The sequence below is a fragment of the Sinohyriopsis cumingii genome, chromosome 13, assembly GCF_028554795.1.
Source record: "Sinohyriopsis cumingii isolate HCF-2022 chromosome 13, ASM2855479v2, whole genome shotgun sequence".
Lineage (NCBI taxonomy): Eukaryota > Metazoa > Mollusca > Bivalvia > Unionida > Unionidae > Sinohyriopsis > Sinohyriopsis cumingii.
Genome location: NC_142973.1, coordinates 76,100,487 through 76,118,858, shown reverse-complemented (window position 1 = coordinate 76,118,858; position 18,372 = coordinate 76,100,487). Strand labels below are relative to the sequence as shown.

Here is an 18,372-nt window from a genome sequence, read left to right as displayed (position 1 = left end):
CGAATTCCAGACGAAGAGTTAAAGACTTACCAACATCTTTTACACAATGTCAACTTAGTGAAAGAGGAAACTTCTGAACGAATTGTAATATGTAAATTAGTGATGAAACGATTTAAATTCGACACTGAAGTAAAACCATGTCTGTGCAAAGGGTACATTTCTTGTGTCAGAAAGAGGATTTAGTATGACCTATTCATGGATACTTTGCTAGAGAACATTCGTGCTTTGCCTGTGGAGTTGAGAGAACGCATTTACTGAGAACTGATCAAAATGCAAGTGAAACGCAAACGTAAAGTTATTCATCCGTTTTTAAATTATGCTCTGTTCCAAAGTATAAGAAAACTGATTATGAGTGGATATTACACCAGGCACAAAGGTAAACGAGGCTATTGGCCACCACCCAAGGATTCCAAAAAAAGTGTATATACTTACGGATACTTTACAAGCGAACATTTTGGGCTTGCCTGTGGAGTTGAGAGAACGCATTTACCGAGAGCTGGTCAAAATACAAGTGCAACGTAAAGAACAGTTGTATCCGTTACGTCACCGGTGTTTGAACCACTGGTGCCTGAATCGTATAAAAGAACTGATTCGTCAGAAATTGTTTCAGTCGTCAGACATTGTTCAAAACTTTGAGGTCGCCAATGATCGACATGTTCATCATTTTGGTTACTTCGAGATTCACCTAGAGCAACGCATTGAGGAAGACAAGTTAAAGGATTACCAACATATTTTACGTGGAATCTACTTAGCGGAAGAGGAAACTCCTAAACGAACTCTGAAGTGTAGGTTACAGTATGCAAGATTTAGATTTCCTACTGGAGAACGAAAATGTCTGGCTAGAAAGTACGTGTATTGCATCCGAAAAAAAAGAGAATATAAAAACAGGCCGTCATGCCGAGGTTTTTATCACATGTAATTGAACAGATTCCGTTTCAGGAACTCAGTGACCGTATTCAAACCGTGGATCATTACCATCAATTATTACAAGAACTGTATCCAATCAATTTGGGACGACGCATAGTGTGTGCCTTAGTGACTTGTTTTCTGGGATTTCGTTTACCAGCCGATTCCTTGTGGACTCTTTACGAACAGTATTTACCACCCCATTCAACATGAAAGTGGTGCCTTTAAATGTTCACGAGAGACTCATTTTGCTCAAAGCCTTACGTTTTCATTTGGATACTTCTCGACCTCTACGAGAAAAAAAGATTCGTCAACTTTTAGCTACCCAAGACGTGTATGACGATGTGTGTGTAGCTTGTGACTTACACCCCCATTGGACAGATGTCCGTGCCTATAAAAAAATGGGATTTTGAGGCTTGGACCCAAGAAGTGGCCCAGTATGCTCGAGAGTTGTGATCCTTCCTTTCAACGTCTAAAGAAAAAAGTCACTTTTCAACCTGTGTTAGTGACAGTACCAGAAGAACCCGTCACCCAGGACAGGACTGTCGTGGACATGCATGAAAGACCCTTTCGGGAGGACACTTGTGTGACCTTACCCCCTATAGAACTGGTCAGAACATTACCCAAAACATGTTGTACAGACACCTGTGTTTATTCCACGTTGATGATTTTGATGTGCCTTTTATCGTTGTACTTAAGCCTTTGGCTTTTATGTATTTTTGTCTTTCGTGTTCATGTTTAAAAACATATAATAAACGTGTTCTGAAAAAAGTATATAAACTCTTGTCTTGTCTGTTTTCGTGTCACAAGTGACATTCCTAACACTATGGCTACCTCTGCTGTCTCTGCTCCCTCTTCCTCCACTGTCAAAGTCATCGACGAACACTTAGATCGTGCCAGTTGGGAGCCTTTGTATCTTCGCCATCCCTTTAACATGCTCATTGCTGGACCTAGTGGTTCAGGCAAAATCGAATTCGTCAAACGTTTGATCGAACATCAACATCATTTGATCGATCGACCACCTCAGCGCATCGTGTGGTGTTACAAAGAGTGGCAATCGGCGTACAGCCAAGTCAAGGAGATTCCATCGTGTTTGTGGAAGGCATTCTTAAAGAAGACGACGGCATCGTCTCTGACTCCCGTCAAACCCATTTGGTCATTTTCGACGACATGTTAGGAGAAGACGAAGAAGAAATTAAACTGTGGTTCACGCGCAAAGGGCATCATCGTAGTGCCAGTGTCGTTCACATCACTCAAAATTTGTTTCAACAAAGTAAAGCCCATCGTACCATCAGTCTCAATGCACATTACGTGGTCTTGTTTAAAAGCCCTCGAGATAAATCGCAAGTGCAAGTCTTAGCCAAACAGTTAGGAACGCCTTGGCTGACTAAGGCGTACGACGATGCCACTCAAACTCCACACGCTTATTTACTCGTCGATTTGAAACCTACGACCCCCGATGATTTGCGATTTCGTACCCACTTGTTCACCACTTTTGCCAAGACGGAGGGCCTGTCCGGTACACGTCTCCGTCCTCGACTTAACCGCACCAAAAAAAATCTATAAAAACCTCAAACACTTTTCGTCTGTCTCACACAGTTTGAACATGACGTCCCTTCAATCACATCTCCCCGTCAAATTGAGAAAAAAATCCACAAATACGAGCTCGTATCTTAGAAGCTAGTCTCAAAGAAGTCTTACGATGGTTCACGGTGACAGCACGTCAATTACTCCAAGGGATCATTCAGATTCCTCATCAAACCAAACGCTTTTTTGATCGAAACAAAGTCGCTTTGGTCCAACTGGCCGATCCCCGCATCGACACTCAAACCAAAAAACAAATCATTTTGAAACCTGGAGGGAGCGGTACTCTAGGAGGGGTAATCATTCGCTCTCTCTTAAGATGGGATCCTAATGCCCCCAAAGTTCTCCCCAAGAAAAAAGTCAAACGAAGCTCCAAGAAGAAGAAGAAAAAGACCAGGTCCCCAAGGAGACCTGTGTCTCCAAGAACTTCTCCAGTGGCTGGACCCTCCTCTTACCAGACACCACCCCGGAAAAAGAAAAGAAGCCCCCAGAAAAAGAAGCAGAGAAAAAGTCCACAGAAAACGAAAAGTCCACAAAAAACTAGTCGCAAGAGAGGCACTTCGGCATGGACGCAACCTTACACTCGCAAACCACGACCTGCAACGGCGGTGACCGCGTCTCCGGCAGCCTCAAGTTCATCCACTTCCCCGTTGATGACACCAAGAACTGAAGAGTACTTGGAGACGTTGATCACACCAAGAACTTCTCCGTTGATGACCCCAAGAACTTCCCCAGTGGCAGGACCCTCCAATTTAGTGGCAGTGGCTGCTGCTCACAAAGTACCTGCTCCCAAAATCAAAGTTCAAGAAAGATCGGGCATGTTACAAAGTTTATTGGATTTGTCCAAGCAAGAACTGGCTCGATTTAGTCCGTTACGTACCCCTGCACGACGTGTCATGCCTGTCCTGAAGTTGATACGACGTAAAGACAATCAGTGGCGACGCGTTCCAGTATAAAAAAGGTGTGTGTCCATGCAGGGTATCAGTGTTTTGGTGCTCCTGAAGTTGTCACCCTCCAGAAAACATCCCTCTTCTAAACAACCCCAAGCAAAGAAAAGGAAAGGACTGTCACTATGTTTAGTCAAACATGGGGACATGTTATCTGTCCTGTCCAAAGCTTCTTCACCCCTACGAAAAAAACTCATTCAATCAGCCTCCAAAGAGGTCATCGATGCAGTGTGCGAATGTTGTTTGAACGTCTTGAAAGGCACGATCCCTTTGTCCAAACACCAGAAACAATGCTTAGGCAAACATCGTCACGTTCTTCGCCAAATGGTTCAAAAGAAAATCCCCCTTCGCCAAAAGAAGTAGATGTTGGTCCAACGTGGAGGCATTTTACCCCTCTTGTTAGGCCCATTACTGAAATGAGTCTTGGGAACCATGTTGGGAGGACTGAGGGAGCAAGATAAAAAGGCCCTCTGGAGACCCAAGATCTCAGAATTGACCCCTGACATCCCATGGAAGGACGAAAACTAGCTTTAGTGCCTTACAAACGATGGATGGAATACCATCGTTGGCAAGAACAACGTACCCCGCATTTACCTCCCAAACTCCATTTGAGCGAGATGTCCTAGTTACAACACGAATTGCAGTCCTTGATGGATCGCCAAGATTTGTCCGAAACAGAAAAATCGCAAAAGTACGGTCAACTCTTGCAACGACTGCAACTCTTTCACCAGAAAGCTTTAGACGAAACAGCTCTTCCCACTCTGAAAGATTTTAAGACCTTGATGAAAAGTCCGAAACCATCACTAGTACCACAACCACTACCAGTGACCAAGACAGAAAAAGGAGAAGAAGAGGAAGGGTTTCAAACTCCACCAGAAAAAGTACGCAAGTTAACAACACCACCTACCTCCAGAATTGGATGGCTTAAAAAGATGGTGACTACCCCTTCTTCATCAGAAGAGAAAAAGAAGGTGAAGACAGAAGTGAAACAAGAACCGATATCCCCTGTTCAAACATCCTCCTCCTCGACACCTATTGCCGGGCGCACACGCAAAGCATTGCAATCCAAGAAAGTACCCCAAGAGAAAAAGAGTAGCATCTTCCAAGAGTGGGTGCCTTATTAACACACAAACAAAAAAAAGGAAAAAGTGTTAGCCAGCATTTACTACGATCCCTCCCATCCTGCAGGTTACGCAGGAGTTCAAAAATTGTATCGTGCTGCTAAAACGCAACTGAAAAGTCTACGTTTACCTCAAGTGCAACGATGGTTATAAGAACAAGCTACTTACACTTTACACAAACCCATTCGACGCAAGTTTTCCAGAAGTCGCACCCGAGTGGAAGGCATCGATCATCAATGGCAAGCCGATTTAGCTGATGTCTCTCATTTGGCCAGCTACAATCGTGGCTACAAATATTTGTTTTGTGTCATCGACGTCTTTTCCAAATTTGCCTGGGTCGTGCCCTTGACTTCCAAATCGAGCAGCGAGTTAGTGCGAGCCCTGCAACGGGTATTGAAACAAAGCCGTCGTCACCCTCTTCGATGGCAAACGGACAAAGGAACCGAATTTCTGAACCAAGCTTTCCAAAAAGAATTAAAGAAACGTGACATTCATTTTTTTACCACCGAGAATCCTGAAACCAAAGCCAGCATCGTGGAACGTTTCCAACGCACTTTGAAGGAACGCATGTGGAAATATTTTACGCATCACCACACTCTGAAGTACATCGACATCTTAGCGCACCTGGTGCAAGCGTACAACCAATCTTACCATCGAAGCATCGGACGTGCCCCGCAAGAAGTGACTCCCGAGAACGAAGTGTTGGTGTTTGAGCGCCTGTTTGGTACGTCCCCGACGAGGGCTGTCCCCAAGAAAAGTGGAGTGTTGACCGTAGGAGATTGGGTGCGTATTGGCAAAACTAAACGCACTTTCGACAAAGGTTACTTACCTAACTGGACGACCGAATTGTTTCGTGTCACTGGACGAGTGCATGGTCGTGATCCTGCCGTCTATAAATTGGAAGACATGACCGGAGAAGTGCTCAAAGGAACGTTTTATTGGCCCGAGTTACAACGTGTCACCAAAAAAGAAGACGACGTGTACGACATCGAAAGCATTCTCGAACGCAGAACCCGTAAAGTGGGCAAACGACGTGTCAAAGAAGTCAAAGTACGTTGGAAAGGATATCCACCCAGTTTTGATTCTTGGATCGACGCTTCGCAAGTCATCGACTATAAAAAGAAGTGACCATCATGCCCTTTCACACAGACGAAGCTACGTCGACCGCTCCTTCACCCAGTTCTTCTCTGCAAGATTTACAAAAACAACCTTTGTGGGTGTGGTGTGGAGAACGTGTGCCTAAAACGCAAATCGTCTTTTTCTGCCAAATCTTCGTGGTGTATTGTGTCATCGAGGCAGCCATCGCCAATTTGAGTTTGCAACAAGGAGACAAACAATTGTGGACCATTTTATTGAGCAGTTGCATCGGTTACCTGCTTCCCAATCCCTTTCTGAAATTATCCTCGAACTGGAACCTTGTGTCCAGTGCCAGTGTCAGTCACCACTCCAACAACAACCACAACCCCATTTTGGGCGGAGACACGCCTCTGACGTCCAGTAACCCCTCGGACAGCCACAGAACTCTGGAATTATGAGTTACCAAAACCAATTTTACTTAACCTTACCCAGTGACAGTTCCATGGAGGTGTTTCCCAAGAACACGTTGTGCTGTTACACGGCCAAATTACCTCAGGCCATCCCATTAGATCACGAAGCCCATTGGGAAGTGGCTTTGGTAGAAATCATTCACCCGACCCAAGTCCTCAATGTTCTTCCCAATCAAAATTCTTTTACGGTGGAAGTTCATGACGAGCAAATGCAAAAGTACTTGAATACCCATGTCACTTATAGTCACAAAATCAATGATGACAAAACTCAAACGTGGTCCTACCAATTGTTCGTTCCCCCAGGCTATTAATTTATTGGTCAACATTTGGTGAGCACCATAGTCTCCAGGTGTAATGTCGTGTTTCTTACAGCTTTGGAGAGTGTCAGAAGAAGTGTCACCCTGGAGTACCACAAACAGCTCGTCGTTTCCTGATGAAATTTGCTGAGGGGGGCAATATCATGTCTTTCTTATTTTGTCCTGAATTGTTTGCCATGTTGGGCGGGGACATGGAGCTGAGGAAGATAGTAGAACAAAAACAAAAACCCGAATTACCAGTCATTTCCGACAGCGATACTTTTGCCAAGTTTTTTCGTACCCCGGTTGAACTGAACCAAGGACTGAATTTGATCTTTGTGTACTCCGATGTGGTGGACTATAACGTGGTGGGACACACCTCTGTGCCGTTACTGCGTGTCATTCCTTTCAAAGTGGATTCTGTCACGGCCGCTGACGAGGAAAGTGGAAACACCTATCACGTCCACCGCGAATTTGTACATCCTCACTATTTGCCCGTCAGCAAGTCTTATTTGGACACGGTCAACATTGCTATAAAAGGAGACTTGGGACAAAATATTTCATTCACTAAAGGGAAAGTCACGGTGAAACTCCATTTTCGAAAACGGTTCTCTCACGACTCGTAAGTCATGTATCCAGTGTACCGAGGGGATGCTCGACAGCGAGGACACGGTTTAGGAGATATGTTAAAATCGGCCTTTCGTTCGGTGGCCCCTGTGTTGAAACCGATGGTGACAAGCGGATTGCACGCCTTGAAAGATGTGGCACTGACGCAAGGCAAAGAATTTCTCCAAAATGTCATCATCGACAAACAAAACCCCAAAGAAGCCTTCATGAGGGCAGGCAAAAATGTCTTGTTGCAAACGGGTAAAGACCTTTTGGGTCGACGAGACACACCTATAAATGCCCTGCACGCTACCAAGTCAGCCATTCAGCAAGGACAAGGTAGAAAGAGACGACGAAGAAAACACCCTTTCACCAGACTTCACACTTCTAAAGCTAGAAAGGCAAAGAAAAGAAGAACCGTTCGAGACTTAGGCGTTTTGGATTATTGAGACATAGAAAAAAATGATGCACCGAGAATCATGCGCTTGTTCCAAGTCGGAACTGGATCTGTTTGCATGCCCCCCACCATGATGACGATGCAAGAATCTCAGTTGGTGGAATTTCATCCCGTCTCCTCTTTGACAGCCTCCGCTCCCATCGAGTTTGAAATCAAAGGACAGCCCGAAGATTACATCGATCTGAATAGCAGTTACTTGTACCTGAAAGTCAAAGTTATCGAAGATGACAATACAAACATAGAAAGTGATGAGGTAGTAGCTCCCTTCAACAATTTCATGCATTCCTTGTTCAGTGGAGTGGACTTGTACTTGAATAACAAACTAGTCAGTAGTAGCATGGATACTTACCCTTATCGTGCCTACCTGGAAAATCTCTTGACGTACGGAATAGATGCCAAGAACACTCATCTCAATGCCTGTGTGGTATGGGAAGCTGACGAAGCTGACGAGTTTGAAACATTCGAACTTGATACAAAGAAAGCACACAATTTGTAGAACGAAGAAAGAAAATTGCTGAAAGTCGTAGTTTAGAACTGATGGATCTTTTACATTTGGACATGTGGTTGCAAGAAAAGTATTTGCTGAATGGGGTGAATGTTCGCCTGAGACTGAATCGTAGCAGTGCCGCTTTCCATTTGATAGGTACTGCCGCTTGCAAAACTGTCATCGAGGAAGCCAGGTTCTACGTGCGACGCGTGGAAGTGTTACCTAAAGTGGGAAACGACGTCAGTCAGACATTGAGCAGAACGACCGCTAAGTATCCGATCCGACGCGTGGAAGTGAAAACCTTCACCATTCCCAAGGGGCAACGATCCATGATCGAAGATCATCTGTTCCAAAGACAGTTACCCAAACGTTTGATCGTTGGTATGGTCCTGAATTCAGCCTTCAACGGAGCTGTCGATCAAAATCCTTTCTACTTTCGACACTTTGGTGTGTCCAAGATCGAAGTCAGTCGCGACGGCAAGACCTTGTGTACCCGACCTTTTGAACCTGACTTTAGTGGCAAGAACAATTACTTGAGATCGTACTTGTCCGTGTACGAAGCCACCGGCCAGTTAGGAACTAACACCAATCACGGCATTACGTACGAAGATTACGCAGGAGGCTATGCTTTGTGGGCTTTTGATTTCACTCCAGACCAAGGCAGCGACGAGGGACATTTCCACCCTATAAAATCAGGCCAGATTCGAGTAGAAATTCAGTTTGCAAACCGAGACCCTGATGAAACGGTGAACGTCATCCTGTATGCAGAATTCGATAATACCCTAGAAATCAACAGTTTGAGAGAAGTCATTCTAGACTATTAGAAACCATGGAAGACTGTTATCCCTCTTTACCTAGTGGAGAAACTTTGAAGATGGAATGTGAGGACACCGTGGAAGAAGAAGAAGAAGAAGAAGAAGATGAAGAAGAAGAAGAAAAAGAATCCCAAGACGAAGAAGTTATCATGATGAAGTCAAGATGGCCAGAACAAGAAGCCCATTTAGTTTCCTGTTTTGCTACAGTCCTGGCAGATATAATGAAAGATTGATCAAGGAAGAGTGATATGGATGTCACAACGATCATCCCAGTCAAATTCAACACGACAAATGTCTGATGTTGAGTCAAGAAGAAAAATTGGACGAATATCTGGACAAAGCTTGGGGTCACATCGAGATAGAATTCGTGTTTGACGAGTGGTATAAAGGCTTGGATAAACATTCTTCTCCTCCATTAACGTCTCTGGAGTGCCGTCGCATCGAATCTCTCTTTGACCAGAGTAAGAAGTCGGATCTAAACGACTTTTACTTGTCAGACATTTTCAAGCAAAAGGTCAGGATCGAATTGATCACTTATCATTACCTGTGAAGAAGAAGAAAAAAACCCACACAAATCAATGGATACCTGGGAACTTTATTATCTTTTGAACCACAGTTCGTACACGGCTTCTTGGAATCCTGTCGTCTGTGCTAAAGATGAACTCCCTCATCGCAAACCTCAGGACCATCAAGCTTATGTGATCAACACGGACGACAGTCATCTCCCAGGAACCCACTGGGTAGCCGTCTACTTTCCTCAAGAAGGATGTGTGGAATATTTCGGTTCCTATGGATTGCCTCCTCTGGAAGGCGATATCATTGACTTTATGAGAAGAAATGCTCAGACCACCCGATTTAATAATGTGAAATTACAAGGCACAGATTCCTTGGTGTGTGGACAATATTGTGTGTATTTTCTGCATCATCGCAGCCTGGGCTATTCCTTAGAACATTTAGTGACTCATTTTGATCCTCGTTCTTCTTCTAGAAACGATGTGAAAGTAAATCAATGGTTTTGTGACCATTATGCTTATCTTTTGTCTCAAGCTAGGAAACCTAGTGTCCATCAATGGCCTAATGACTTCCAGCAGTGGAAATCACAATTTCATTCACAACGTTGTCAGCCCTGTCCAAAATAATGTGTTAGTTGAAAAAATGTTTGTGATTTAAAAAAATGTTTAATGTTATATTGTTGGATTATTGTTAAAAAATCTTAGAGTTGTTTGTTAGTGTTAAGTGATTTTGAATAAAAAAATGTTGTTTTGAAAAATAATGCCTTTGTTTTTTGTTTGGCTATAAGAATTTTGATTCATGCTCTTTGACTTCTTACTATCCCTCTCATGACACTCATTGAACGGTCGGACTCGAAAACCGTGTGGGGATGTTTTCCTTCACGTCCGCGCTTTGACTTTAAAAACCGGGGTAGTTTCCAGTCTAACCATCCATTGTCGACTCATCCTCCTACGAAGATGTGCTCCAAACTAGCTAAGCTAAACGAAGCCTACGTGAATTTGCATAGGGTCAGACACAGTCTGATACCGAAGCCTGAAGAGACAGAGAATGTGATAATGTTAAAAGTCACCGAAGACCTGATAGAAGAGCTCTTCAGAGAAGAAGTGAACAGGGAGAAAGAAGAATAGACAGAGAAGTACAGACTTCAGAAACAGCAGAGAGAGCAGCAACAGCAACAACAACAGCAGCAACCTGAACCTGACAGAGGCTTTGTCGACTGTCGTATCGACACCAAAGAGTTCTTCTTCTCTTTCCGAAGAAGCAGACCTATCCTCAGGAAGTCTATCGTCAGAGGACGTCGCATTCTTAGAAACTAAAATATCGCCCTAGCTTCAACTTCGCACACGAGAAAACAGCCATTTTCAGGGCTACTCAATACTCTAGAAAAGAAATAACAATCGATTTGCCAATGTATGTATGTAGAGTAGTGTGAATATAACACTGACTCTTTTGTGGTGTGATTGTATGTGTTTGTGTGGATAGTAGATAATGATAATGTTTTTTGCTGTTTGACGTGCGTGGAGAGTAGATTTGGGGTTTGATTTGATTGCTTTGGGTATGTGAATAGTAAATTGAAGTGATTAACGACAATTTTTAAATTAGTAATGGATAGTAAAAAGGTGAGTGTTTCTTTTAGGTCCGCGCGTTTTTGGTCATGATCTAGGTAATATAACTTTTGTCATAACCCTAGCTGCTACCACTGCAGGGTTCCAGAAGACATAGAGCATATTTTTAACAACTGCCATACACTTGAAAAAGAAAGGGCTAAGTTTAAAGTTAAACAGCATACTATTGGATCCCCTGCAACATACCCAGAATTCTTGATGAACACAAACCCCAATATTAATCTAACATTCAAAAGTATCATAAGTTTTATACACGAATCCAATCTGATCAAAAAAATCTAAGAAAGTAAATCAAAGACCAGTTAAAAATATTACAAATCACTGTTTGGGAATTATGACGGCCGGCTCGGTCTCGTGGGTTCACAGATTGACACAGCCGTTCATAACCCGAATAATAAAAACCAGTTAAGGATGAATATTACAAAATAACTGTTTTGGGAATTATAACGGCCTGCTGGGTCTCGTAGGTTCATAAACTGACACAGCCGTTCATAGCCCGAATAATAAAAACCAATTAAGGCCACAAAAAAATTAAAATAGGAAAATAGGAATTAATTAAAACAGGACTCCATAATAACATACAAACAACCATAAAACAAGTTTTCATTCCAAACCAATAAGATAAGGAATCAAAATAAATAAGGAATTCATGAAGAAAAAAAAAGGAAAAAAAATATACTCCTAACCGTCTCCTTGTCTCTAAAACAACATCTGGCTGAACTTTTAAATCAAGCTTCCACAGCTATTTCTACTAACATACTCAGCCAAATCCAGGCAATGTTGGCAGACGACCCTGAAGAATTTGAAACTTCCACGCTGGCAGCGGCCCTGTAAGTATCATCATCCAGCGGCGATGGAGTTGATGAACCTGCACCACCTAAACAGTGTGGAAAAAAGGAAGGCTCTGTCTATCGGAATATGGGACTGGGAAAGGCAATTGATGATATCAAAAAAGCGGGCCACTTCGTCAATGCCACAAGACCAGGTGTCCTAATGTGACGTCATCGCTGCCGACCAATCGTAGCGGGAGTCACATACTGCTTGGTTTGACACCTGGGTCATTTCAATCCTACTAAGAAACACGGTGGTGTGACTATTCCCACTCATGTTTATTAGCCTTTCAGTCAGGTTGTTAAGGACTAGTTAGTCCTACACCTGAGTGGCTAAATTAAAAAGTACTCTTTGAGCACATAAAAGCCTGGGGGACGAGGCTCCTTTTCCTTCCCCCAGGAGTAATTAAAAATCACGCAGTGCGTGAATAAACAAGTGGTACATGTTCAAAAGAACGAAAACCACTATAATCCAACTAACTAACTAACTAACTTTTGTCTTAGGGGGATGTTTTCCTTCACGTCCGCGCTTTAACTATAAATTGAAAATCGCTAGGCAGTCTAGCTACCCTTGTTGATTGATCAACACTAGAAAACGAGTAGAATGAGCAGCAGACTGACTAAATTCATGGAACTTCAGATGCATCTGGAGTATGTCAGATGCCTCCTGAACGAGCTGGCCACGGAGGCCCTTGTGGAAGAAGCCAGAATAGAACAGGAGGAGGAAGAGAGAAAAATGAAAGAAGAGGAGGAAAGAAAGAGAGAGATCAGGTGTCACCCTATGATGAACCCTGTGTGCAAGGTGACACCTGAGGCAAGGACATCTCCCCAGTCTGTAGCTGAACCACAGTCACAACGTGAACAACAAGAACCAGTACAGGACCCACAGGAGGTAAGGAGGCCAGTTATTCTTCCTCGAGTGTGGAATAGAAGACAAAGAAGACAGAGGGAACAAGAAGTGTTCACTATTCCGCAAACGGAGGAGTGGGATAGTGAAGCCACTCAATCCCCGTCTGCTCTTCCAACGATTCAAGTGAATTGGACCAATGATTGGAGTAGACGTTGTATCTGTGGTGCCAGACCCGGAAGGTGCCATCATTAACCAGGTGCCCTGGAGTTTAAAAAACAAACAGTCCTTTTCATGGCTACCCAAACCTTTAGAAGAGAATTAGTAATCAATTTGCCAATGTGTGCATGTAGAGTAGTGTGAATATAAACACTGACTCTTTTTTCCTAGTGCGAGTGTATGTATTAGTGTTTGTAAGTGATCAAGTAGGTTTGTGTGAATGGTAGATTGTGGGGTTTTGTAAGTGCTCACGTACGTTTGTGTGGATAGTAGATTATGGATTTCATTTTAATGCTTTGCGTGTGTGAATAGTAGATTTGGGGTTTGTTTATTGCTGGTTCACGTATGTGGATAGTAGATAATATGAAATGAGAAAAGTAGGGGATGTTTTCCTTCACGTCCGCGCGTTGTTTGGTCATGATCTAGGTAATATAAATTTTGTGTCTTACGGGGATGTTTTCCTTCACGTCCGCGCTTTTCGTATAAGAACCCACAACGTTCGTCATTCACACCATTCTGCAAAGAATAAAAAAGAAGATGGCTTCGAACCACCTTGATAAAATGAAAAAATTGCAAGACGTCCTGGACAATTTGGGTATGATGAAGTAAATGTTGGTTAACCTAAACGAGGATCACTATTCTTATAGTCCCCATCGAGTGAAGATGGAGATTAACAACTTACGAAAACTAAAGGAAATCATTAGTGATCTGTTGAAAGAAATAAAGGAGGAGAAGGAGGATGAAGAGGAAAGGATAAGGATGAGAGCATGGAACGAAAAAATTGAAAAAGAAGAAGAAAATGAGAAGAGGAAGAAAGAAGAGGAGGAGAAAAAGAAAGAAGAAAAAAAGAAAGAAGAAAAGAAAGAAAAGAAGAGAAAAAGTGTAGGACAGAAAATAAGAAGCTGGTGGAGAAATAGAAGAAATTAGAAGAAGAAAACCAAAGGCCCTTTTCAGGGCCACTCAAATCTCTCGAAAAGAGATAGACTTTCAATTGCCTATTCACCATTTTTTATTTTTTTATTTTTAAAATAACTCCCATGTTAAATTCCCCTTGTCCCTAGACAGACCCAAACTATAGTTCCATGTTCAATTCCCCTTGTCCCTAGACAGACCCACACTCTATTCCCCATGTTAAATTCTCCTTGTCCCTAGAGTGCCGCGACAATATTTCCCATGCTAAATTTACATAGTCCCGAGAGTGCCGGGACCCTGTTTTTAATGGTAAGTCCCATTGTCCCTAGGGTGCCCCTATTCACTACTAAGGACGTCATGTCTACAAACATTTGCAAGTTTCTCAAGGCACATTTCGGATGTTAATATTTTGCCAGCTAAATGAAACATTATGTCAAAATACTAAGAAACATTTTAAGTAAATCGATTTAGCCAAACGATTTTAACCATGGTTTTACACTAAATGTGGATAGTTGTCATTAGCGGTGGAATTAATACGGAGAGCAAAAGTTATGCGGTCACCATGAGTTGAAATATCACATGCACCAAGAGTGAATCTTAAAAACAAATTTGTTGAAATTAATGTCCTGCTTCCTTTCAGAATATAGACGATTATAAAAAAGATAGGATGCTGTCATCTGTCGTGTAATACTATGTGTTCACATTCAGGTAACAATAGAGATCAAAGTTATACATTTTCAGCAATACCGTAAGTACACTTAAAACCAAACAATGAAGCGAATGAGAGGCTATGCCTCAGACGTGTATACAAGGTATTTTTTTTATTCAGCATCCTTTGAGATGGCATATAAATAACTCATACAAACACAAGTCAGAAAAGAGCAAAGTCGATGGCATTGCATACAGTTTTCCATATGCGTTCAGATTTTGTATCCGTTTCACTTGGTGGCTCTACTTTTGATTATATTACTTTTAACGTTACTTACACAATCTTTATATACAAATTAATAGTTAGTTAAAATAATCATATCTTCACTACAGCATGAGCATCAAAAATGTATAAAAATTTATTTTGCTATTGGGTACCTTTTGCCATAATTAATAGCACTGCCACTGTTGTGGTAAGGACTGCTGTAAAGTAAATACAGAAAAGAACGAAGTCGAGGGAATTAGAGACTTTGCACCATGTAACTTCCGACGTTGTATCCCTCTCATTTGGTGGTAGCACTTTCACTTCAGCCGTCTCCTCGTCAAGATGTCCATTATGAGCTTGCGCAGCCTGGCGTACCTTGTTAGATCTTCTGCATCGGACTCTTTCCACAAACTTTTGCAGTTTGATCAGCCACGATGGGACTGAGTCTGTAGTCTCATCTCTGCAATACATACGAAGTTGGAACAGTGTCAGGATGACGGTCGAAGTGCTGAAACCAATCATTATTAGCAAATAAATTCCGAGGTAGGAAACATTGTCCGAATTTTGTGGCAGCGTTGACGTGACGATTGTCAAAAAGACGGCCAAAGAGAGGAATACAGTAACGGCAAACGAAGCTTTTTCTGACGATTTCGCCGGAAGTACGAATACGCATGCGTTCAGAATAGACAACATTATGACTGGTACTATGACATTTAACAGATAGAACAGAGGTTTCCTTTTTAACTTCAAATTAAAGAATAACGTGGATTCTGTGGTGTTCGTCAATTTATACACGTATGAGCTAACCAGGCTCCATACCGAATTCTCCTCGTAGTCAGAGAGACAAACTTCGTTGCTTTGCTGAATAAGGTCTACCTCGCTATTATAATAACTCCAAACCGTGAATATTAGGCTGCACGTTTGAGTATCGAACGGGAAGTAGGTGATATCCACTTTACAAGTAGACTGGAAAATCTGAAAGAAAGAAGCAGATTATGAGCAAACTAATCAAGACTGTAAACGTTTGAGCCATTGATGGGAGCACAGATATACACGTACATATAAGTAGACGAAGCTATAGACAGAACGATACCAGGATTGAAGAATATTGTATTATCTTCATTGTTTGTATCTAAATCATTAAAAGCTGTTTTACCTTTAGTTAAATGAACTTAAACAAAACATAACCATTTTTTCTGACTGTCTAATCTGAACGTGACCGATGTCTAAATAAAACTTTCGACGTATACATCGTCATTCTAATCTATTATCATCATTAAAATCGATTTATGTACCAATTTTATGGACTGCCTATCTAGTTTGGAATCGTCGACATTGTATTTTAAAACACATATGGCCCAATGCCATGCCTTGTTATGGAAACCAATTTGTGCATTAGTATTACATTTTCACAAACAAAACGTGACTTCGACATGTGTGTCGTTTGCAGAAACAAAGCCTGTCATTTTTGGAGGGAACGAAAGGAACACTGTTTTTCAGCATTGACGAGGGTCTTTAGGTATGGCTGATCCTCAGCACTAGGGTCATAAGTGGTGTGGTTTTCGAAAACAATATTCTTCAAATGAATTTAGAAAAAACGTTCCACAAATGAGTATAAAATATTAATATCCGCATCCACAATTGTTCAATGTTAATGGTTAAATAAGGTGTTTCTTATGTACGATATAGAAATATATACATTCCGTGTAAGGCCACCAAGAGATCAATCCATCACTATAGACGGCAAGCAATAACTCACTGGAACCAATACCCTTGATTTCTGAAATAGCGTTTTTCAGAGATATGTCCGGTTTCCACACCGAGTCTGGGCGCATATATAAGTAATACGTCCCGTTATACTCAGATGGGTCCCATTGCAAGAAATAATCGTACCAATAAACAATAAGGTAAGCTGACGTAAGCAGATTTTCCTTCTGAGAATCTAATTCTATTATTCCTGTTAGACACAGGCTGAAATTGACTCTGACTATCTCCGTTAAGTCGTTAAGAGGCCTAACCACATTGTTGTACTCATCTGTTGTCAAGAGTTTTTTGTGAAGACTCTTCGAGTAAACCATTGACTGAGCATGTATTTTAGGTATGTATACCCACTGTACGAACAGCAGCAATGTCACATAAAGTCTCAGTGGTTCCATATTCACCGACCCGCGTAGCTTACAGATCAGATATGTAGAAATCACATCCAAAATGACGAATGTTACTGAAAGCAATAAAAAGAATATTTGTTAGTCTAAGAATTTACATCTTTATAAAAGTCAAGGTCTATTTGAATTTTCATAAATCTGCAAATATTTAGGATATATTTTTTTTCTTGTAGGTTCTATATGTGTTTCAAAGATTCGCTTACAGAATAAATTCTTCAAAGTTTTGTTGTATGAATATGCAAATATCTAAATTCAGAATCATCCTGCATTAAACAGTATAAAATGCACTTTACTAAGTATCGCCTATATCCTTTTTGATCACGATATGAGCTTCCATATTTCTTCCAAAGCTGTAAAGGCTATGATATCCCAAAGTTATTAGCAAAAAACTGATTGATCGATGTTTGCTTCATTTTATGAACTCTCTTTTTCATATACATCTTAGGTGTTAAATTATCATGGTTTTGAAATATCTTATCCAGCATTACATCAATGAATTGTATTTATAGAACATATATTGATACATTGTTCTCTTGTCTCATTCGATAGTTATTTTCAATTCAATGTGTCCAAATGTATACTATGAAAAATGTTACAATTATGAGGGCATTGATCATTACGTGAGCATTTGACACGTGTGTATAATACAAATGTCATACTGAGCAGTAATTATCCAATTGAAATGCTTAAGATCTTTACCACTGAGACACAATTGTCCTTTATCTCGTGCAAAGTATACACTATACCCGTGTAAAGAGTACACCCATATGTCATCACACAGTGAACAATCGGATCAGGGTCTACCCAGTTTATTTCATTTTTGATTTGAAGCAAACAGCCACGGCACCGATGTTTGTGAACTGGTGCGTGGTATTAACGGACACATGAGATATATGGTCTGACCTGTATCGATGGTCAAAATACTAATTTGTCTTGTCAAATATTGAAGGCGGTTGTAACAGTATTAATTAAATTTAGTTGCAGGGTGGAGCAAACCTTTCTTTATTTTTACCAAGTATTACATTTTCTTTGTTCGATTTTAATACAATAGAGAAAGTAACTATTATCTGTGCTTACTTTGAAAACATCTTTCTCTCGCGGTTTATTCTTTGGCACACATACGAGATAACATATGAGCTGGATATATCAAGTATTAAGTTCCTGGTCTGCATTGATGGAACTATTCTGAAAAAGAATCATTACAGAAAAAGCTGATAGTACAGTCCAGAAACCCAATTTCTTTTACAATCATGCACGCACTAGATCTAGCTACCGCCTTTTGATTACAAACCAAACGTACCACATATACAATCCAACAGTCGTGTTATGATTGTACTCCAAACACACCACATATTCTATCCAGCACGACCATTTTGATTAGCGTCTAAACTCATAAGCCACTATCCATGATGGGATTATTGATTACTATTCGAACACAAGTTTCCTACACTTAAACGAAAATGTTGCTGTATCTATAGAAGCACCCAATAAGTACATATAAACAAACATACTATCACACCGGGGATGGGGTTCAATGTTTAGCTGTAAAGATTGTCATACACAAACAAAAAATACATATTTT

At 41.3% G+C, this 18,372-nt stretch overlaps 1 protein-coding gene across 1 annotated transcript; it reads right to left on the bottom strand.

Annotated features, from left to right (window-relative positions):
• Nucleotides 1-14,787: 14,787 nt before the first annotated feature.
• LOC149785845 (neuronal acetylcholine receptor subunit alpha-6-like) lies at nucleotides 14,788-16,460 on the bottom strand. The gene is made up of 2 exons (XM_089931139.1): nucleotides 16,308-16,460; nucleotides 14,788-15,600 (listed from the first exon to the last, which is right to left on the bottom strand). The coding sequence occupies exons 1-2, from the start codon at nucleotides 16,458-16,460 to the stop codon at nucleotides 14,788-14,790; spliced, it is 966 nt and encodes a 321-aa protein (XP_089787265.1).
• Between the last annotated feature and the right edge of the window lie 1,912 nt (nucleotides 16,461-18,372).

What these genes read in the sequence shown, in the direction of transcription:
- LOC149785845 (XM_089931139.1), bottom strand. Translation starts at nt 16,460, where the DNA reads ATGCGCCCAGACTCGGTGTGGAAACCGGACATATCTCTGAAAAACGCT. An exon ending in AATGTATATATTTCTATATC is followed by an intron (nt 15,601 to 16,307) that starts GTACATAAGAAA and finishes TCTTTCTTTCAG; the next exon opens with ATTTTCCAGTCTACTTGTAA.